Source organism: Myxine glutinosa, chromosome 13 (assembly GCF_964187855.1).
Source record: "Myxine glutinosa chromosome 13, kmMyxGlut1.1, whole genome shotgun sequence".
Taxonomy (NCBI): Eukaryota; Metazoa; Chordata; class Myxini; order Myxiniformes; family Myxinidae; genus Myxine; species Myxine glutinosa.
In genome coordinates this window covers 82,408,616-82,432,611 of record NC_136273.1, presented here as the reverse complement: position 1 = coordinate 82,432,611, position 23,996 = coordinate 82,408,616, and the positions used below count along the sequence as shown (strand labels likewise).

At 43.9% G+C, this 23,996-nt stretch overlaps 1 protein-coding gene across 1 annotated transcript in view; it reads left to right on the top strand.

The window, feature by feature from the left end:
- The window catches only part of LOC137439053 (KH domain-containing, RNA-binding, signal transduction-associated protein 2-like), a 108,997-nt gene that overhangs the window by 45,544 nt on the left and 39,457 nt on the right, over positions 1 to 23,996 (top strand). Inside the window, exon 2 of the mRNA XM_068134690.2 lies at positions 11,422 to 11,552. Coding sequence (XP_067990791.1) covers positions 11,422 to 11,552 — 131 coding nt within the window. The remainder of the gene's footprint in view (positions 1 to 11,421; positions 11,553 to 23,996) is intronic.

Here is a 23,996-nt window from a genome sequence, read left to right as displayed (position 1 = left end):
GTAAACCCCGACGTGCATTCTCGCTCGCACTCGGTTTCACACTCGCGCTTCGTAACACGCTCACTCTTTGACGTACACTTTTTCCTCACACGCGTGCCATTCGCTTTAACACAACAAACAAAGGACCTTCCACAAACGCCCAGGTGCTTTCGCGATCCCAATCGCGCGACAATTCTCTTCGTGCCAGACATCCTCTTACAAAATCTCCCCGCACAACATACAGCACGACTCACCTGGGGGATTCTTTTCTCCATGCGCACCTGCAAATCTTTACAAGGATTATTAAGCACAGCATCGTGATGTGAGCACGGACTTTGTACAGTTTCCATTCCTTCCTCCAACTGCTGGGCTACCTCCGTCATCTTTTCAATTTCGATTATACCCACTACTGCTTTTTCTTTATTCACCATGACGACCGCTGGCTTTATTAAAATTCCCTCTTCTGCCTCAGCGGTCGCCGGCTGCCCCATACCCCGGGTCGCGATTTCTACCCCGGTCCAGTTACCTGTGCTTTCCTCCACTTTGCCCAACCCGCACTCCTCGAGTCGCGTTACCTCCTCGTGCACCCATGGGACCTGCTCGCCCAACCTGCGATCCATGGTCTCCCCACATTTTTGTGCACTCTTCCCACATTTCCGTATGCTCTCCCCACATTTTTGTATCTGGTTTCCCACTTTCTCCCCCTCTATTCTCAGCATCGCGGTGAATTGCGCCACGAAGTCCCCCACATCAAAGCCCGCTTCTGCGGTCATGTGCGCTGCGCCATTTGGTGCTGCTGCCACCTCGTGCGCAAGGGCGCCATTTTGTGCGCCTGAAGCCCCCTCAACCACATCCCCATTTCTCTCCTCCTCCATTTACTCCGTCTGGTCCTGGGTTACCCCTAACCCCTCTATCTCTCCCACCGGCACCCGATCGCCTTGACCATCCATGGCACGATTTTAAATTTAGGATATTATAAAATACAATTTTGGGCCACTCATAATTTGAGCGCGCGAAACGCTTCAGGTCCGAATCCGACACTCCTGACACCAATTGTTACGCGCAATAGTACAATTGGTGTCCAAAATTTGGGCTAAATAAATTTAGTCCCAGGTTCCAGATCCCAACTCCTGACTACCAATTGTTACGGAACCCAACGTCGGCCTCTGTTCCCCTTAGAGGGGGGATTAATCCCCTCTTCTATAACTGACCTACGTGGTCCCTGACACTGCCCAGCTACCCCCAGAAAGGCAGGTGCACAGCCCCGTTAGTACCGCGGACAGATGTTAATTGCCGAGCGGTTTTTAGCAACCGTGGCACGAACTATTAACAATTACTAGACCCGATTCCTGAACGTTTGCCAAATCGTGCCACAGGTATTCAATGTGGAAACCTCAAAGACGAACGGATGTGAAGAAGAAGAAGAAGGCAAAAGGTAGGAAATACGAATATGATTTATTTGTATCTATTAATGAACACAATTAAAGAAACCAAGGGAGAAGGAAGAATAAGAAAATAAAGACAGAAAGAGGGACGGACCAGAAGGACACAGTGCAACGCTAGCTTACCTATTAACAGTCTTACTTAAACCCCAGGACAACACAGAAGATGGACGAACAATCAGACTTACACGGGGGATGATGGCAGGAACGAATGGCGGGAAGGATCCGGGTGGTTGGGATGATCGCGGCTCGAGTTGGGCAGCCGCCGGCTCTCCTCAACCATCTCTCGTACGGCGACGTTGCTTCGAGAGTGCAACTGCCGTCACCGCTCAAAGCTGCCGTGGTCAAAAACTGCGGTGGTTTCAAAGCTCCGTTGGTTCAAGCTGCTGTGGTGTGCCGCATCTGATGTGGGGGCGTTGTGTGACGGGTTCTCTCTCTCTCTCAAATGGCTTGCTGTCTCTGTCTCTCAAATGGCTTCCACGCGCGCTTTTATTGCCCCTGGGGCGATCAAGCCGCCGGCCTCCATGACACGCCCATCGGTGAGCTCGACTCAGCCTTGATTGGTCGCGATGGCTCACCGATCCCGCCCCTAGAGGAGGCGTTTGCAAGGCTACGCCTTGTTCCTGGCGCTGGGCTGACTCCTCCCACCTTCTGCTCCGAGATGACCTCGTGCGCAATGGAGTCTTGCAGCGAAAAACCACAACCCCAAAGCAGCAGCGGAATGCAGAAAACCGCCCAATGCAGTTGGCATGACAAAAGGGGCATGTGAAGGGAATCTACCTTGTTTGAATTCGGTGCAATGGAGTGTCAATTAATGGAAGACACAGCCTTAATCTAATACACATAATAAGGAGATAACTACTGAACAAGGAGGAAATCTATGATTTGCTACGTGATTGTATATGGAATAACTACGGGCACGACCTTTGACCTTTATACACCAAATGGAGGCAGGAGGGTGATATTTTACAACAACAACAAAAAAAAACACAATTCTCATATCCACAACAATATATATATATATATATCTAGTTCCGTCATCAGATTTCTCCAAATATCCTTATCCTGCTCTGTTTCCCTGAAGCTCTGGCAGCGACAGCCTGGTTGCACGCTTTACCCCATCCATCCAGCACATACAAGGACTGCCTTTTCCTCTCCTTCCCTCAACCATTACCAGCATGGTTGATTTCTCCAGGCATTCATTTTTTGCATGTGTGATGTGTCCAAAAACATGACAGTTTCTGTTTTAGCATCAATGCTTCTATGTTCTCATGCGCATGCTGGTCTAATTTCTTCAAGCACTAATTTGTTTGTTCTTCTTGCAGTCCATGTTATTTTTAACATATATCTGAAACGCCGAATTTCAAGACAGAATCTTTTCCCATTCTCTCTTTTTCACTGTACATGTACTTCATAAGACCTTTGTCAATACTGACATTGTTGTTCTCCCTGACACTAACTGTCTATTACTTTCTCCTCCACATTCACCACTCACTTCAGTCTTATAATCCAGGAAGATGAAACTTCCACTATTTTCTCGTGATTTTCTCTAAATCTGAACACATCGACCTTCTCAGTTGACAATATTTTAGTGTTTTTGACGTTTTCATAAAGAACAGCTTTTTCACTTTCCTTCTTCACTATTTGCAGCAGTTTCATCAAGATCTCTCCGCAGTGTGGTATAGATAACATACCTTAGGTTGTTGTTATATCTTCCTCCAAACATGATTCCACCCTCTATAATCTATATCATCCAAGTTTGATTTCCTCATGATGTACTCACAATACAGATTGAACAAGGAAAGGGTGAGAATGCACCCCTATCTGACCACTTTTCCAATTCCAAATGATTCTGTCTCTCCGCACTCCATTCATACCCGTAGCTTCTTGTTTTGTGTACAGGTTTCTCATCAGACATATGAGGTGCTCCAACATCCCCATTTCTCTCAACATTATCCACATCATTTAATGATCAACAAAATCGAAGGCCTTGCTGTCATGTATTTTGTGATGCACCCTCCCTTGTTATTCCATTGCCTTTTCATGATCCACCTCAGATTTGCGATTTGGTCTCTACTTCCTCTTCCTTTTATGAAACCTTATTGCTCAAGATGGCATTTCTCACTTCATCAAGACTTCTATTCTGTGGTGAATGATGTTTAGTAACATCATACCCACATGTGAAATTAAGCTGATATACGCATGTATATATATATATATATATTTCTGTTTGTCCAGTGCCTTCAAAAAGTATTCACACCCCTTGACTTTGTCACGATTCGTTATGTTACAGCCTGTATTTTAAATGTATTAAATTGACATTTTTTTGTCACTGATCTACATACAAATAATACCCCACAATGTCAAAATGTATATTTTTTTGAATTTTTTACAAAATAATAAAAAATGAAATGCAAAAATATCTAATTTACATAATTTGCATTATTTATCCCCTGAGTTAATACTTCGTAGAAGCGCCTTTGGCGGCGATCACAGCTTCGAGTCTTCTTGGGTATGTCTGTATCAGCTTTGCACATCTGGATTTAGGGAGTTTCTCCAATTCTTCCTTGCAGATTTGCTCAAGCTCTGTCAAGTTGGACGAGGAGCGTCGGTGAACAGCAATCTTCAAGTCTTTCCACAGATTCTCAATGGGATTGAAGTCTGGGCTTTGGCTGGGTCACTCAAGGACTTTTACGCTCTTGTTCTGAATCCATTCCAGTGTTGCTTTGGCTGTATGCTTGGGGTCATTGTCCTGTTGGAATGTAACTTTTCAGTCTCTCGGATCTTTTGCATTCTGAAGCAGATTCTTCTCATGGATTTGCCCGTCTTTGCTTTCATTCATCGTTCCCTCTATCCTCACAAGTCTCCCAGTCCCTGCCACTGAAAAGCATCCCCATAGCATGATGTTGCCACCACCATGTTTCCCAGTAGGGATGGCGTTAGATGGGTGATGAGCTGTGCTCGCTTTCTGCCAGACGTAGCGCTTTGCATTCAGGCCAAAGAGTTCAATTTTCATCTCATCAGACCACAGACCACATCAGACCACACCATTTAGCTCTTTCACGAGCCTCGATCTTGTATACAAAAAAAAGAAAAAGAAAAAACCAGAATATTTTGCCTCATGCACTCAAAGTCTTTCACGTGCCTTTTTGCAAACTCCAGGCGTGCTGTCATGTGCCTTTTCTCAAGAGTGGCTTCCATCTGGCCACTCTCCCATAAAGCCGAGATTTGTGAAATGCTGCAGAGACTGTTGTCCGTCCAGCAGGTTCTCCCATCTCAGCGAAGAAACTGTGTAGTTCTATCAGAGTGGTCATTGGGTTCTTTGTCACCTCCTTGACCAAAGTCCTTCTTGCGCTGTTGCTCAGTTTGGTCGGATGGCCAGCTCCAGGAATAGTCTGGAGAGTTCCATATTCTTTCCAGTTCCTAACGATGGAGCTCACTGTGCTCTTGGGAACCTTCAACACTAGAAATTGTTTTATACCCTTCTCCAGATCTCTGCCTCCTGACAATGCTATTTTGGAGTTATATGGACAGTCACTTCGACTTCATGGTAGAGTTTCTGCTCTGACATGCTCTGTCAACTGCGGGACCTTATATAGAAAGGTGTGTTTCTTTCTAAATAATTTCCAATCAATTGAATCGACCACAGGTGGACTCCAATCAAGTTGTAGAGACATCTTTAGGATGATCAAAGGAAATTGGATGCACCTGAGCTCAGAGTGTCAGAGCAAAGAGGTTGAATACTTATTATCTCAAAACATGTAAACTTTTCATTTTTAATTATTTTGTAAAAATTTCTCAAAGAAAAAAATTCCATCTTGACATTATAGGGTATTATGTGTGGATCAGTGACAAAAATATCAATTTAATCCTTTTTAAATTCAGGCTGTAACGTAACAAAATGTGAAAGAGACAAGGGGTGTGAATACTTTCTGAAGGCACTGTATGTATGTGTGTGTGTATATATATATATATATATATATATATATATATATATATATATATATATATATATATATATATATTGTTACTGATCGCGGTTTAGATGGTATGATGGGCCGAGCGGATGGTCCAACCGCGACCGAACAGTTACTCCCCGATTAGAACCCGATTCCACCCAAACGTTGGCCGGATCGCACCGCAGCTATTCAATAGGGAAAAGACAAAGGCGACACGGATGTGAAGAAGAAGAAGAAGACAAAAAGGTTGGAAATACTACTAAATTTATTCCTACTATTTACATGCTCAAAGTAACCAAGGAGAAGGAAAGATAATAAAATAATATACAGAAGAATCAGAGACACAGTGCAATTATTAGCTTATACAGACTTAATTAACCCAGGGACAGAACAAACAAACTCAATGGAATACTGTTCTCCCCTATGGGCCGGTGCTCCTGCCTCACACCTAGCTCGGCTTCACGCTGTTGAAACCAAAGCTTTCAGAATTATTGGAATCTCCCGCGATGAAGCTATCTCTGAGGGCCTTTCACTCACTCACCGCAGGCAGGTAGGTGGTCTTTCTGTCTTCTACCGACTCCTCTCCGGCCTTGCACCCCCAGCTCTCTCTGTGCTCTGTCCCCCAAATATTCCTACAGGTCGCACAAGATCTGCCAGCAACCCTCTGATGGTTAAACTGCCGAAATCTCGGCTCTCCGCTCACCTTCACTCTTTCATTCCTCTTTTCTCCCGCCTCTGGAACAAACTCCCTCACTCCCTTCAATCCCACTCCTCCCTCCAGGTCTTTAAAACAGCTGTTCACCACCATCTCTTATCTTCCCCCATCCAAAACCTTGATCTTTTCTACCCCCGCTAATTCACCCCAGATCCACCTTGTTTGAAATTCCAACTTCTTTCCTGGAAGTCCTGGCAGTGTCCATATGTTTTATACCTCTCCCACTGCCCCCTTCCCACGCCCCCCCCCCCCCCAAAGCCCTCGCCCTCTCTCAGATCTCTCGATGTCTCCATGTCTCTCGGTCCCTGCTCTCAAATGTTGTGTTTGTGTCCTTCCCCCTCTCTCCCCATCTTGTCTACCGCTCCCTATGTTATATGTTTTATGTGTCGGTTTGTCTTTCTGTGTGATTAATGTTCGCTCTTTCACGAGCCTCGATATTGTATACAAAAAAAAAAAAAAAAAAAAAAAAAAAAAAAAACAAACTCATGTACACAAGAAGGGTGGAAAGGCAGGAGGTGGATGGCTGGAGGGAGAGGAAGGTCCAAGGAGGTCCTGCAGCACGATCGGCGCGTTTAGCAGCCGCCGTTCCTTTGCGGCCCTGCTCAAAACCGCCGTTCAGGCCCCAAGCTGCTGTTGTGGCTGCTGTGGACGTCGCGTGCTTTCCCAGGACTTGTCTGGCTCGTCTGGTCCAAACCCTCAACTCTTTCTTGGTCCACTCACTTCTCACCACCGACTCCTCACCGCAACCAACGCAACCACTGACCACCACCACCGACTCCTCACCGCAACCAACGCAACCAACTGACCACCGACTCTACTGACTCTCAACGCAACCACTGACTCCCAACGCAACCACTGACTCACTCCTCGCTTCTTGCGCGCGCGCCTTTATAGCGCCTCCAGCGATCAAGCCGCCGGCCTTCAGGACACGCCCATCGGTGTGCTCACCTCGGCCCTGGTTGGTCACGCGACCCTCTCGCTCCGCCCTTGATGACGACGGGCGGGCACGCCCCTCTTCCCCTCTATGACGAGGTGGAGACACGCCTTTCTTCTCCGACCCTGCCTCGTGGTCAATGGCCGTTATTGGAGGGGAGGTAATTGGCAATCGAGGGTTGGCAATCACGAGAGGGGATGTAAAAGGAAATGGAGATTTTGGGGATGGGAATGAAAGGGGATCTATTCTCTTTCACTGGTGCAATGGAGTACTTCAATTAATGGGAGACACAGCCTTACCCTAAAACACAGAATAAGAGATAACTATCAAACAGGGGTATTCTATTACTTGGCTGACGTGTATGCTTGTGGACTAATTATGGGATGCCCTTTCACCTTTACACAGCTCCGGAGGCAGGGGGGCGCAGAATAAACAATAATAACAATTCACTCAATCAAAAAAATATACAGTTCTCATATCCGCAACAATATATATATATATATATATATATATATATATATATATATATATATATATATATATATATACATACATATATATATATATATATACATACGTGTGTGTGTGTGTGTGTGCGCGTGTTTTGCATAAGAAGGGCTCACTGGGCAGGAAATCCTATACAATAAATCACGTCAAACGGGGGTTCTGACAGTTTTCGGCAGACTCCCTCAAGAGAACGCTACTCTTTAAATGGTTCATTCTGAGGTTGGCATTTTAGATAATTAGCTTGTTTAATATTTCACGACAGTAAAACGTGCCTTGTGTCGGTCTAAAAGTTGCTGCACAACAGAAACTTTACAGCAGAAAAACCTCAACGTGAATTCCAAGGCTGGATAGACTGGTAGGTTAAAATGAATTGGATTGTGGTACCTGGTATCAGAGAACGTTTGTAAAGGTGAGTAACTCAAGGCTGGTTTTCAATGATCTGTCGGCTGTTGGTTCTCGTTTGCATGTTGAGCTGTATAGATTATGGCCAAATGGGGGGTTTTTTTTTTGGTTTTTTTTTTTTGTATACAAGATCGAGGCTCGTGAAAGAGCGAACATTAATCACACAGAAAGACAAACCGACACATAAAACATATTACATCGGGAGCGGTAGACAAGATGGGGAGAGAGGGGGAAGGACACAAACACAACATTTGAGAGCAGGGACCGAGAGACATGGAGACATCGAGAGATCTGAGAGAGGGCGAGGGCTTTGGGGGGGGGGGGGGGCATGGGAAGGGGGCGGTGGGAGAGGTATAAAACATATGGACACTGCCAGGACTTCCAGGAAAGAAGTTGGAATTTCAAACAAGGTGGATCTGGGGTGAATTACCGGGGGTAGAAAAGATCAAGGTTTTGGATGGGGGAAGATAAGAGATGGTGGTGAACAGCTGTTTTAAAGACCTGGAGGGAGGAGTGGGATTGAAGGGAGTGAGGGAGTTTGTTCCACAGGCGGGAGAAAAGAGGAATGAAAGAGTGAAGGTGAGCAGAGAGCCGAGATTTCGGCAGTTTAACCATCAGAGGGTTGCTGGCAGATCTTGTGCGACCTGTAGGAATATTTGGGGGACAATATTTGGGACAAATCTTTTTAGGGTTGTTTAATATCGGGTGCTGTTTTGTCTGTTATACCTCTTCCTTTGCCTTTCCACTCCACCTCCACTCGAGAGTGAGAGTTTGACACGTGTGGATATGCTCGGGCGGTAACCATTTTGGGGATATTTCTTGAGGAACACTTTTGTGGGGGGAGGAGGGAGGGAGGTGGGTAGGGGTGGAGGGGAGGTGGGGGAACGTGTGTGTGCGTCCACTGATGTTGACCCACCGTTTGGAGAAGTCCGGGCTGGTCCGGGCAGTCTGAAAATGGATTACTCCAAAAAAAGTTACTGAAGTTGTTGCTTTGGGCGCACACCTCCACATTTTAGCTATTACTGTTCAATAAATTATCATAATTGTTGTGAGGGACAGTGTTCAGAAAATAAAAGAAGGTAAGTTTGTCTGTAGTTCTGTGTGTGTGTGTGTGTGTGTGTGTGTGTCTGTGTGTGTGTGTGTGTGTGTGTGTGTGTGTAGGTGTGTATAGGGGTGTGTGAGAGTAGCTGAATATAGGTGTGTGTGTGTGTGTGTGTGTGTGTGTGTGTGTGTGTGTGTGTGTGTGTGTTCCATACTGTTTCTCTATAATCAATTTCTCTATAAAATCCACGATACTGTTTCTCATATATTTATATGTTTATTCTTTGTTGATGTGATGTTAATGTGTTTGTTAAACTACATTTATATGATATTTTATGTTTGCTCAACTACATTTCAAAGCATGAAAACCACAAACAATATAATTAATTGTACAGTAACGGTTAGATGTTACAAGTTAAAAGAAACTAAAGAATTAATTACATGTAAAACCTCAAATATAGTTTACCTATTGACCTGTAGCAAATGTGCGATGCAATATGTTGGTGCATTGATGGGTTGACTGACTGCCTGGACGCAACTGAGGTTGTGGATCCACTGATGTACCATCTATTGATGTGGATCCATGACCGAGGTTGTGGATCCGCCGTTTGGAGAGGTCCTGGGCTGAAAGGATCGAAACCTCGAGGAAGAACGGTACCCAGCTGATGATCCGTGCAGTCGGGAAACTAGTCAATTGCTGACAGGTTAAGGTTCTTGCTTTCGGTGGAGAAACTATGTTTGAGGTTTACAATTTACATAAAGTTGAATATGGGATGTTGTAAAATTAACATCATTTACAACAATCCTTTAAATTATTTATATTTAAGTTTAGGAACAACCGATACTGTACAATTAATTAATCGTGTGTGTGTGTGTGTGTGTGTGTGTGTGTGTGTGTGTGTGTGTGTGTGTGTGTGTGAATAAAAGAGAGAGGTAGATTTGTGAGGAACAGAAATGAAAAAACGAGATTGTGTGTGTGTGTGTGTGTGTGTGTGTGTGTCTGTATGTGTTTAGGTGCGTGTGTGTGTGTTTGGTTTGTGTGTGGAGGTATGTGTGTGTGGGTGTGTATAGGTGTGTGTGTAGGTGTGTGTATGTCTGTATGTGTGTGTGTGTGCATATTTATGTGTTTAGTGTGTATGTGTATGTGTGTGTGTGTGTGTGTGTGTGTGTGTGTGTGTGTGTGTATCCGTGTATAGGTGTGTGTAGGTGTGTATAAGTGTGTGTGTGTGTGTGTGTATCTGTGTATAGGTGTGTGTAGGTGTGTATAAGTGTGTGTTGGTGCATGTGTGTGTATGTCTGTATGTGTAGGTGTGTGTATTTATAGATGTGTGTCTGCATGTAGGTGTGTGTATTTATAGATGTGTATCTGCATGTAGTTGTGTGTATTTATAGATGTGTGTCTGCATGTAGTTGTGTGTATTTATAGATATGTGTCTGCATGTAGGTGTGTGTATTTATAGATGTGTGTCTGCATGTAGTTGTGTGTATTTATAGATGTGTGTCTGCATGTAGTTGTGTACGTGTGTAGAGGTGTTGGTGCATGTGTGTGTGTATGTCTGTATGTGTAGGTGTGTGTATTTATAGATGTGTGTCTGCATGTAGGTGTGTGTATTTATAGATGTGTGTCTGCATGTAGGTGTGTGTATTTATAGATGTGTATCTGCATGTAGGTGTGTGTATTTATAGATGTGTATCTGCATGTAGGTGTGTGTATTTATAGATGTGTGTCTGCATGTAGTTGTGTGTATTTATAGATGTGTGTCTGCATGTAGTTGTGTACGTGTGTAGAGGTGTTTGTGCGTGTGACATTTGTTTTTCTACCCGTGCAAAGACATGTCATTACCCATTTGCTGTGGTGTAAAGTTCAATCGTTGTACGCGAGGTACTCACATCAGCTCACAACGTGGGTTTCTGGTTTTTATTAAAACATTCAATTCAGCAATCCATTTCCAGCAGTGGCACCCTCACCATGAATGAAGTACTGTGACAAGATTGTTTTCCTGTAGATTTTCTTGGATCTTCGGAAAAAAAACTAAAAATTCACAAACTTGCACGTTGGAGCCATCTGTTCCGATAAACGCTGAACATTCAAAACTTACTCCATCGGAGACGCTCGCAACAGTCCACGAAATGCCATATTTATTTCGCAATCTCGGAGTAAACATGATTTTTCTAACTAATTATTTATTTATACTCATGGATTGAAAAATGTTTTAAAAAAAGTCGGCATCACCTGGACAAATGTGAGTATTTCGTTCCGAGGACACTTGATCGCCCCCGCGTACACTCGTCGCGACAAAACCTTCATTCTGAATATCTGTGCCCATGATACTATATTTCATCACGTGATCATGCCATTCGTGCAGGTAACACTGCCAATTGTCATCATTGTATTGCTCTTTTAAAACGCCATCATAAGTCTGACACTCGTGTTCTCTGCAGATTCGGAGAAGGTCCAAAAGGCCGAGAATGGAGGGCTGGAGGAGCATGGGAAAAAGTACATCGACGTCGTGAGCAACAGGAACATGAAGCTGGTAGAAAGGGTCATCATTCCGGTGAAACAACACCCCAAGGTTTGTGCTTTCGACACTTGTGTAGTTGTGTGCCCGATGGTGGTAAATAATGGACAACGATTTCATGTGACCTCACGGAGGAATTGAAAAATTAAATAAGTAAAGGAACAAGATACTCAGAGCAATCCGAGAAACGCAAATTTAACAAGATCGAATCGGCTTGTTCTTGTCACCGAACAAACTCGTCCGCCTAGTTTAGTCATAACTCTTCCATAACTTTTTATACTATTTCCATAACATATATCATGTTATATATCGTTTTTCGCCAAATCCTTCAATGGTGAAGAATCACTTAAAAATTAAATAATTCTCGTATCCGAATCCATATTCAGATCATCACCAATAATCGAATCGATTCGTCCTTGTCACGCACCCAATCGATCCACCAGGTTTCGTCCAAATCCGTGGATAACTTTTTGAGATATCCAGCTATGTATCGGTTTTAGCCCCATCACTCAATGGTGAAGAATCACTTACAAATTAAATAATTCTCGTATCCGAATCCACATTCAGATCATCACCAAAATCGAATCGATTCGTCCTTGTCACGCACCCAGCCTGACCACCAAGTTTCTTCCAAATCCTTCGATAACTTTTTGAGATATCCTGCTTTGGATCGTTTTTGTCCCGATCTCCGAATCGTGAAGAATCACTTTTTAAAAATACTAGCCGGATCCGAATCCGGATCTTCACCAACATCTAATCATTTCGTCGGTGTCACATACACTTCCTCTCTGCCAAATTTCGTCCGAATCCATCCATAACCTTTTGAGATATTTTGTTCACAGACACACAGACAAACAAACACACACAGGGGTGAAAACATAACCTCCATCCACCTTTGGTGGCAGAGGTAAATATATTTATTAATGAAGAAGGTATTTTTTGTGTCTTCTTGGGATATTAAAAAATGACAATTTTGGTATTTCTTGGACGATTGTGAGGATTTCTTTAGTTCACAGGACTTCTTAAACGCTCTCGTATGTACGTGCACAACCTTTAAATGCATTTTATCTTTAAAAGGTTTTATAAAAAGATTTTTTGCACCAATAGCTTTTCTCATTCCGTCCGGGGTACGTTTAAAGTGCTGCCTTTTTCAGGCACCATTTTAGTGCGCCTGTCCCGAGTTACCTGGTAAATCTTAAAATGAGCTCACGCCACACCGGCACTGCTTCTTGCAGCTTTTTATGGGTAAAGTCGGTCGGAACGTGAAAACACTCTGGTGTTGCGTGGCTCGGGTCCCCGCTGCGGTTAAGTAATCGATGACATCAACGACCGAGGACCCTAATTGTGATTACTGCACATCGGATTTTTATGTGAAAAAAGAAAAAATATTTTTTCACATAAAACGGCTTTTTTGCGCGCAAAAAAATTATTTTGCTATTTTCGGAGAAAAAAAGAATTTCGCCCTTTTTCGGGAAAAATAAAATAAAATGCCCTTTTTGGTCGAAAATGTCTGGCAACGCTAAAAAAATTAGGGAATTTTTCGAAATTTTAAACTGCGATCGAAATTTGTAACTGCGATCGAAATTTTTAACTGCGATCGATCTCAAAAACAAAACGTTGCGTCCACTTGCGTGCGTTGCGTCCCCAGCGTGTACAGCAGTGAGGCGGTGTACTACAGTGAGAGAGTGTACACAAAGTGTGAACAAGTCTCCTATCAAGATGAGTGCTGCTCTTCGTGACAAGTGGCTGAAGGAATTCAACGCTGGCGGCGATGGGGCCACCTTCAAGTACGTGTCGAGTGACACGGCTTTCTGTCGAGCTTGTGAAAAGACTTTCCGGGCGAAGCAGAAGTCTGAGCTGGCCCAACATGTCCGAGGAGACCGCCACAAGAGCAACTTGGCCTTGAAGAAGAAGAGGACGGTCACGCAAGCCACCATGGAGGACTTTGGTGGCGGAAAGAGGCACAAGTGCGACGTCGTGGCTCAGGAGCTGTGCCAGGCCATGCTGGCCGCTGGCATCCCATGGTCGAAATTGGAAAACCCTGCCCTCCGGTCGTTCCTGGAGAAGCACATCACTCTCCAGATCCCCGATGAAAGCTGGATTCGAAAGCACTACCTCGACAAGTGCTACGACGAGGCCTTGGCGGGGATCCGTGCCGACCTCGGACAGCAGCCCATCTGGCTGTCCGTCGACGAGACGACCGATTCGGCAGGTCGATATGTGGCCAACATCATCGCGGGACGCTTGTCCAAGGAGGGGTACTTTCGTCCCCACCTCGTCCAGTGCATGTTTCTGGAGAAGACCAACTCCGGGGAGATCGTGCGTGCAGTCAATGACACGCTGCGCTATCTTTGGCCTGATTTCAAGCCGGAGTGCCTCAAGGTCCTCGTCAGCGACGCCGCGGCCTATATGATCAAGGCCGGCCATGCCCTGAAGGAACTCTTCCCGGACTTGCTGCATGTGACTTGCGTTGCCCATGCGCTCCACCGTGTCTGCGAGACAGTCCGAGAAATGTTCAAGGACGTCAACGACCTGATTGCCACGACGAAGAAGGTGTTCGTCAAAGCCCCGTCGCGTGTTGTCTTTTGGAAGGAGCAGCAGCCCAATCTTTCTCTCCCCCGGAGCCCATTCTTACTCGGTGGGGGACGTGGATCGACGCCGCGGTGTTTTACGCCGAGCACTTCGAGGCCGTCAAGGACATTGTGGACCAGCTGAATGATGACGACGCGATGGCAATCCGGAGTGCCAAGGACCTGTTCGGAAAGGCGGACATCAAGCTCAGTTTGGTCTTCTTAAATGCCCACGTGTCGTTCATCCCGAAGATCCTTAAGCAGCTGGAGGAGGCCGGCATGGAGCTGGCCAAGGCCTTCCAGCTCCTTGATCAGGCCAAGGAGGAGCTCGAAAAGATCCGAGGCTGCCGTAAGGAGATCCTGCTCACCAGGTTCAAGGCGGTGCTGCAGCGCAATCCTGACATTGGTGTGCTGAGGACAGTGGCTTTGATCCTGGATGGAGATCAGCACGGATCTGAGGTTGGTGTGCCGGCTGGAGTCAAGCTTGCTGACATCCCCCTCTTGAGGTACTGCCCCATCGTCAGCGTCGACGTGGAAAGGTCCTTCTCCGTCTACAGAAACGTCCTCACCGACCGCCGACACCGCCTCACCAAGGAGAACATTACCAAGATAATGATTTCAAACACCTACTTTAACCGTTCCTTAAAGGGTCTTGTCAATTTCTTCTTGTCCTCTACTTATCAAACAATGCGGTTGCAATAAAGGTACCTGAACGTCATTTTTTACCTGTTTACTAGCCCAGAGTGCTTAATGTTGTGCAGGAAAAAGCTTACCATTTTTTGTTCTTTTTTTGACTGATTTCTGAAAAACTTGGTAATAATAAAAAATGAATAAAACGGGGGAAAAAAATATTTCGGGAATTTTTCACATAAAAAAAAAAATTTCCGCTTTTCAAAACATAAAAGGCCTATTTTCTTAACATAAAAATCCGTAGTCTAGTGATTACGTACTGTGGTCGTATTGGTCAGGTTGGTCATGTTGGCCGTCTGCCAAAAAACAAAACAAAAAAAAAACAAGAAAATAATGCAACTCTTACCCAAGATCAATCATCACGTGTTACGAGTGCACGTGTTGTTTTCTTGTTTCATGAAGTGCCACAAGACCCACAAAAGTTCAAAGGTCTTTGTCGACCCAGAACTTCCTAAAGCATGGCTGTGGCTGTTTCAGCTACATCTACTTCATTGTTTACAATAGCTGTGCAACTTTATAACCAAAACGGTTTCGAAATGCCAAAATGTGGACCATGATTTAGAAAACATGACAATATCGGATTTGCCTGTTAAACCCTCTTAACAAATGTATCCTCTTCTTTTTCATTGCCAGAGATACTTTCTGGTGACCATGATGATGTTGTTGACTGTTGCAGCAGCTTTTTATCCTGCTTTACAAAAGGCGGTGCAACTCTCCAAGCAATGAGTAGACCGAGGCGCAGTTTGTGCAACACAAATGAGTGAATGTGACAAATTTAGGGTTTGCCTATACATGACAGAGAGATCTACAGGGAGAGCTCGGTCACAAACACAACATGGCATCCATTTTGATCCAAATTATTATATGGATCCATGGTGATGGATATAGATATAATGATTACCAAGCCAACTTTCCCGCTAAATTATTCCCGATTTACACTTATTAGAATTTGGATCCCACAAAATATTGGAATAGATTAATCGATGATTCATGCCACTTGATAACAAAGAATGCATCAATGTAAAGTATGCAATTTGATGCACGTCCCTCTGTTTGTCTGTTTGTCTGACCGCAATACATTCGGTCGTTAATTATCCAATATCAACCAAACTTGACAGGAAGACTAAGGGTCACACGATGGAGGTTGGAGTGACTTAATTTTCCCTCCCCCCTTTCCCAAGAGGCCTTGGGCGAAAACCTTAAGTGTATTGCTAGCTTATAGTGCCATTTTCCAAGGATGCTTCTAATAACACAAATGATAATCGCATAATATTCATGTTATTACAAAGCAATAATAATATAAATATTATCCCCCCCTCCGCAATAGGGGTTTTCAACCTTGGACAAACGCTATGTTAACATGTATAAATTAGCTTATTGTGGCATTTCTTGGGGAACTCCTAGCCGAAGTAAAAATATCATAAACCACAAACACGTATGATTACCTTTTTAAACAGTCACTACTGCTGTTTAACACTAAACTGAAAGGGAGGAAACCTGTAGTTTTAGAGGCCCGAGTCAAGATCTACTGTAATCTACATACCCCAGAGAGTATAATAACCTGACACTTCCTCCCGCTTCTGTAGGGAGGGGGTGCACTTGTCCCTTTAAATAAATTTATCATATGACACCGGAAGCAGAAATAATGCTTTTTTTTTTTAAAGGCCACAAACCGATTCATTATTTATTTACTTGATTCATTATTATTACTAGCAGAGTACCCGACTTACAGGCGATCTTGTTCGAAGCGTGCAACACATTTTTCTGCCATTGGATATTTTCTGCTGATACAACTACTTCGACTTGGATTTCCTGACGATTTCCTTTGGTAGTATTGCTCTTGCTGATTTCTGTTCAACTTAGGTGGCCTTGGTTTTTGAGGCATCTAAATTTTCCAGAAAAAAAAACAAACATCAAACATCATCCTAGCTAACAATACCCACAACCAACTCTTTCCCCTCCCCTCCACCATCCTCTCACAATCCCCCATCAAGCATCACCCTACCTAACAATACCCATAACAACCCCACACCCCTCCCCCCCCCCCCACTCCACTTCACCCTCAATCCCCCTTCAACCGTCACCGGAGCTAACAATACCATGACCACCACACACCCATCACCCCACTCCACCATCCCTTCACATTCCCCCATCAACCATCACCTGAGCTAACAATACCCATGACCACCCCACACACCATACCCCACTCCACCATCCCCTATCAACCGTCACCCTAGCTAACAATATCCATAACAACCCCACAGCCATCACTCCACTCCACCATCCCTTCACATTCCCCCATCAACCGTCACCCCAGCTAACAATACCCATAACAACCCCACACCCCTCCTCCCCCCCACTCCACTTCCCCCCACAATTCCCCTTCAACCGTCACCCTAGCTAACAATACACATGACCACCCCACACCCCTTACCGCCCCCCACCATCTCCTCACAATCCCCTATCAACCGTCACACTAGCTAACAATACCCATGACCCCAAACCCGCCCCACCTCAACCATCCCCTCACAATCCCTCGTCAACTGTCACCCTAGCTAACAATACGCCACGACCACTCCACCCCCCCCCCCCCCCCCACTTCATCATCCCCAATCAGTATCGAAATCAGAGCTCGCAATACGCCGTTTCCTTAAGGTGGGTTTTCACGGGATACGCGAACGGTTCGCGAAGGATGCGAATGTCGAAAAAATGGCAAAGTCCAACATTCGTATTTTAGGCTCCAAAAGTTCGCCAAACATGCGCGGGGGTTCGGAAGCGTCGTCAATTGTTCGCAGGAGTCGTTTTTTGTTCGGCGGGTATTTCAAAAATATTTGAACTTTTGGAGCTCCGGGTATTTCAAAAATGTTTGAAATACCCGCCGAACAAAAAACGACTCCTGCGAACAATTGACGACGCTTCCGAACCCACGCGCATGTTTGGCGAACTTTTGGAGCCTAAAATACGAATGTTGGACTTTGCCATTTTTTCGACATTCGCATCCTTCGCGAACCGTTCGCGTGTCCCGTGAAAACCCACCTTTATGTACCGTCGCCAGCAGGATCACGGTGAGTTCCCAATGTGACATCACTGGCAAACTCGAAAATCGACAGTCTATGGTTTTTCGACACTTTGTAATTGGCAAATAAAAAAAATTCCCTTCAAATTAGATCGTCATTAATGATTGCCAATGGTTTTTCAGAAAAAAATAATTGCATTTGGGTGCCCCTTTTCGGGGCTTTTGAGTCTTCAGGGTCTTTTCAGTCTTTTGGGTCTTCAGGGTCTTTTCAGTCTTTGGGACCTTTTCATTCTTTGGGGTCTTTTCATTCTTTGGATTTTTTTGGACTTTAAGGATCTTTGGGGTATTTTGGGTCTTTGTGTCTTTTCAGTCTTTGGGTCTTCAAGGATCTTTGGGCTATATTGGATATTTGTGGTCTTTTGGGTCTTTAAGGGGCTTTGAAGTATTTTGGGTCTTTGGGTCTTTTGGGTCTTCAGGTTCTCTTGGGTCTTCAGGGTATTTGAAGGTCTTTGGGGTCTTTGGGGTATTTTGCGTCTTTGGAGTATTTTAGGTCTTCAGGGTATTTTGGTTCTCGTGGGTCTTTAAGGGTCTTCGGGGTCTTTGGGTCTTTAAGGCTTTTGGAGTGTTTTGGTTCTTGAGGGTATTTTGGGTCCTCTGGGTCTTCTGGGTCTTTTCAGTCTTTTAGGTCTTCAGGGTCTTTTAGGTCTTTGGGGTCCATTGGGTCTCTGGAGTCTTTTCAGTCTTTTGGTTCCTCTGGATCCTTTGGGTCCTCAGGATCTTTAGGGTCCTTTGGGTACTTAGGGTCATGGGGGTCTTTTGGGTCCTCTGGGTATTTTGGGTCCTCTCGGTCTTCTCGGTTTTGTAGGTCCTCCGGGTATGGGGGTGGGGGGAGGGAGGTTCCTCTGGGTACTTTAGGTTTAAGTATTTCAGGTTACATTTGTGGGTGGAGTCAGGTCAGCTGTCCAACCAATGGGTGATGAGCGGACATACATACATACATACATACAAACACTTGCTCCATTATATTTCGATTATTAATTCATTCATCTATCTATAATTCCAGTAATCTCTGTCTGTACGTTTGTACGTTTGTACGTTTGTCTGTCTGTGACCGCTGTTTCTCGACAACCACGGGTCCGATATACTTTTAACTTGCCAGGTATATTGCTGGGGACCCGAGGATGTGCCTTTTCAAGGTTTCATATTAATCGGACAATTACTTACCGAGCTATGTCCAAAAAACGATTCAACCAATCAGAGAGCAGCGAACGATCGCGTGTGCCGGCGTTGCGAATGGACCAAACCATTCCATGTAAATAGAGGGGGGGGGGGTTCTGTGGTCGTTGCGAATGGACGAAACCATTTCATGTAAATAGAGGGGGGGGGATTGTCACTGTACTCGCAAGCCGTTCGCCGTTCGCTTTGGCGTTGCGAATGGACCAAACCATTTCATGTAAATAGAGGGGGGGGGATATAATTTTAGATAGATATATAGTACGGGCATATATATAGTACGGGCATGCCCTAGTATTAATAATTCACACAAAATAATTCATTATTATGACTACTTTGAAATTTTTGCAAAAACAATTTATGATTTCAATTTCATAAAGAAACTAGACGGCACACTGTAGAGTGCATACCTCCACCAGGTTGAACAGTTTACATTTTGTATCTCACTGAAAGGCCGGATCTACATCAGGACCTGAACCAAAATGTAATCGGCTTGTTCTCGTCATCTACCTAATTCATCCACAAAGTTTTGTCCGAATCTGTCCATAACTTTTTGAAATATCATGCTGTACATCATTTTTGGAACTATCCATGGTGAAGAATCTCTTTAAAATTTTAGTATCAGGATCCGAATCCGGATCTTCACCAAAATAGAATCATTTCGTCCTTGTCACACACCCAACCCGTCCACCAAATTTCGTCCGAATCATAACGTTTTGAGATATTCAGCTCGCAGACAAAATAGACAGACAAGCAGACAGGAGTGAAAAACATAACCTCAGCCCACCTTCATTTGCGGAGGTAATGAATTCATGATTGCATCAGCAGGAGACATCATGTACCTGTTAATGTGGATCACAAGGACATGAGTACACAATGACGAAATACAAATCGTGGAAGTGATTTGAACATGGGTTACGAGTACCATATGCCATTCGTCGAGATGGGAATGCTGAACAGTCCGATAAAAAGCAATATGGCTCCTGTAATAAAATTTACAACTTTATAACATTATTACAGAAATCAAACTCCTCCAAAGTTAACGTTAGGGACACGAAAAGAAAAACAACCTTCGTAATGAGGATCGTTGTTGCAGCAAAAGTTTCTCATTTAAAGAACGACCAACCAGCGAAGATTCTTTTTAAACTTTCCTAGTATTAGTGATTTTGTTCACAAAAAGGTTGTAAAGTACAACATGCTGTCTTTTGATTAAACCCGAAGAGTAGAGCGACACTAGGCACACATACAGTCACGTGAAAAAGTAAGTACACCCCATGTAAAGTTTTGACTTTTTCAACATATTTCAACATACAGCTATTTGATCTTCATTTCAACAATATTGATAGATAAAGGTGATATAATATAACAAACATCATGAAACATTTACATTTTGTAGTCCATTGTATAATTTAAATAAACATAAATGCAAATTTCGCATGTGGAAAAAGTAAGTACACCCCTACATTTATCACTACTTCAAATACCTAAAATTAGAATCAGATGCACCAGCTCAGGTGCACATGATTAGAACATCGTTAGAGAGGATCTTGGAGGAACCTGTCTTATTTAAACCTCAGACATTTAGTTTGGTTTGCTTTTTGTTGTTGAAGTGTGCGGCGTCACCATGCCGAGATCAAAAGAGCTCTCTGAGGCCTTCAGAAAGAAGGTTATAGATGCCTACGAGTCTGGGACGGGATTTAAAAATATCTCCAAACAATTTGAAATCAATCATTCGACTGTCCGGAAGCTCATCTACAAGTGCAGAAGATTCCAAACAACTACCAACTTGTTCAGGCCAGGCCGCCCCAGCAAGTTCACCCCGAGAGCAGACCGCAAGATGCTGAAAGAAGTCTCGAAGAACCCCAGAATGTCATCACGGGACCTACAGGTAGCTCTTGCCACTGTTGATGTCAAAGTGCACGAGTCTAAAATTAGAAAGAGGCTGCACAAATTTGATCTACATGGAAGGTGTGCCAGGAGGAAACCTTTGCTGTCCAGAAAGAACATCAGGGCAAGACTAAAGTTTGCCAATGAACACCGAGGCAAAGACCAGCACTTCTGGAACAATGTGCTCTGGACAGATGAGTCAAAGGTAGAGCTATTTGGCCACAGTACCAGAAGACATGTTTGGCGAAAACCAAAGACAGCATTTGACCACGAGAACCTAATACCAACTGTAAAGCATGGTGGTTGAAATATTATGGTTTGGGGCAGCTTTGCTGCATCAGGGCCTGGGCAGCTCACCATCATAGAATCCACTATGAATTCTTCATTGTACCAGAGGGTGCTTGAGGATAATGTGAGGCCATCTGTCAGAAAGTTGAAGCTCAACCGAAGGTGGACCTTGCAACATGACAATGACCCTAAACATACCAGTAAATCCACCAAGGAATGGCTGAAAAGAAAGAAATGGGGGGTTCTGGAATGGCCAAGTCAAAGCCCGGATCTAAATCCCATCGAGATGTTGTGGGGGGATTTGAAACGAGCTGTGCATGCAAGAAACCCCTCAAACATCGCACAGCTGAAAGAATTCTGCATGGAGGAGTGGGCAAAAATTTCTCGCAGTCGATGTCAGAGACTGGTAGACAGTTATAAGAAACGCCTACTTGAGGTTGTTTCTGCCAAAGGGGGCAATACCACATATTAGAGCCAACGGTGTACTTACGTTTTCCACATGCGAAATTTGCATTTATGTTTATTAAAATTATACAATGGACTACAACATGTAAATGTTTCATGATGTTTGTTATATTATATCACCTTTATCTATCAATATTGTTGAAATGAAGATCAAATAGCTGTATGTTGAAATATGTTGAAAAAGTAAAAACTTTACATGGGGTGTACTTACTTTTTCACGTGACTGTATGTGCCGCTGATGTAGTGCCCCCATTTCCAGTAAGCAGGTACTCATATTGCCGACCTCAGAGGGATTTTTTTGTTGTTGTTTTTTTTTTGTATACAAGATCGAGGCTCGTGTAAGAGCTAACATTAATGACAAAAAACAAAAAAACAAAAAAAACGGACACACAAGAGGAAATAAAGGGAGCAGGAGACAGGATGGGGGAGAGAGGGGGGAGCACACAAGTACAACATTTGAGAGCAGGGACATCGAGAGATCTGTGGGAGGATGAAGGCTTGGGGGGAGGAGGCACGGGAATGGGGGGGGGTGGGGGGGGTGGGAGAGGTATAAAACACATGGACACTGCTTGGACTTCCAGGAAAGAAGTTGGTATTTCAAAAAAGTGGATCTGGGGTGAATTCACGGGGGTAGAAAAGATCAATGTTTTGGATGGGGGAAGATGAGAGATGGTGGTGAACAGCTGTTTTAAAGACCTGGAGGGAGGAGTGGGATTGAAGAGAGTGAGGGAGTTTGTTCCAGAGGTGGGAGAAAAGAGGAATGAAAGAGTGAAGGTGAGCAGAGGGTCTTGATTTTGGCAGTTTAAGAGGATTGCTGGCAGATCTTGTGTGACCTGTAGGAATATTTGGGGGACAGAGCACAGACAGGATGACATGCTGAGTCAACCCACTTGTTGTTAATTCAACGGCATGACAGGGGCTTGCAGTCAGGACATTGCAATCTTTAGCCAGTCACCTTTACCATTAACCCAATACCTGGCTTGTAATCTTTCAGGTGATTCTTCACTATTCATAAATAGGGCCAAAAACTATCGATACATATATGGCATGATATTTCAAAAAGTATTGGACGGATTATGACAAAACTAGGTGGATGAGTTTGTTGGGTGACACGAACAAGTCGATTCGATTTTGGTCCGGATGCAGATCTGGTTTAGCAGTGGGATACAAAAGGTAAACTCATCAGCATGGCGGAGGTATGTGCCATGATTCTATCGTTTGATTCTTGTTCACGAGTGCCATTCTAATTACCTGTGCCACCTAAGGTGGACGAAGGTTATGTTTTCACCACCGTTTGTCTATCTGTGAGCGGGATATCTCAAAAGGTTATGGACGGATTCGGACAAAATTTGAAGGACAAGTTGCCTGTCTGACAAGGACGAATTGATTAGGTTTTGATGAAGAACCGGATCCGGATACTACAATTTTTAAGTGATTCTTCACCATTGAGAGATCGGGCCAAAATCGATATGTAGCATGATATTTCAAAACGTTGTGGACGGGTTCGGACAAAACTCGGTGGATGAGTTGGGTAGTTGAGGAGACCCAGCCAATTCGATTTTGGTGTGCGACAAGGACGAATGGTCCACATGCAGATCCGGCCTATCAGTGGGACACCAAAAGTAAACTGTTCAGACTGGCAGAGGGATGAATGTGCTCTATGAGTGCCACTCTACTTTTTACACATATTTATATTTTATTTCAAAGAAATATTTTTAATTGCCATTTTCATGTATTTATTTAAGGTACCCATCTGGACGCAGGTCTTTTCAGAGTCCAGATCCTGGTGGTTTAAAATATACCGCATTAAGATCACATGGTCACAGACTTTTTGAAAATAAATGACATTGAGGAAGACAGAAAGGTGTAGAGAACAATTACATTCAATGATGTGCAGCGAAAAAGAGAGAAACCGATGTTGTAAAACCGCACATCATCAGAGCAAGGACGCTAATCACCAAGAGTAGCAAATGTTTCTGTTGTTAAATGTGATGTATTTTATCTCCAAAACTTAATTGCACAAATTTTGGAAAGTTCATACAATTTAAATTTAATTTGAATATGATAAGATGAAAGGTCATCTTGTATTTCAATTTCGTAACTGTTGTGACATTCAACATCTTTAGACAAATTGCCATTTGGAAAGTTCCCTCCAATAAAGCAGAAATTATATCTTGGCAGATTAACTCCTTGCAAGACAAAAAAATCTGCACTTATTTCAAGGAAATACATATACTATGAAATAACAGCTTTCCACCGTAAAAGACGAACACGTGATTGATCCATTGGCTTGATAACATCATCTGAGGTCATAAACAGTTCCTCTTCTCATGTTAAAGATCCTTGCAA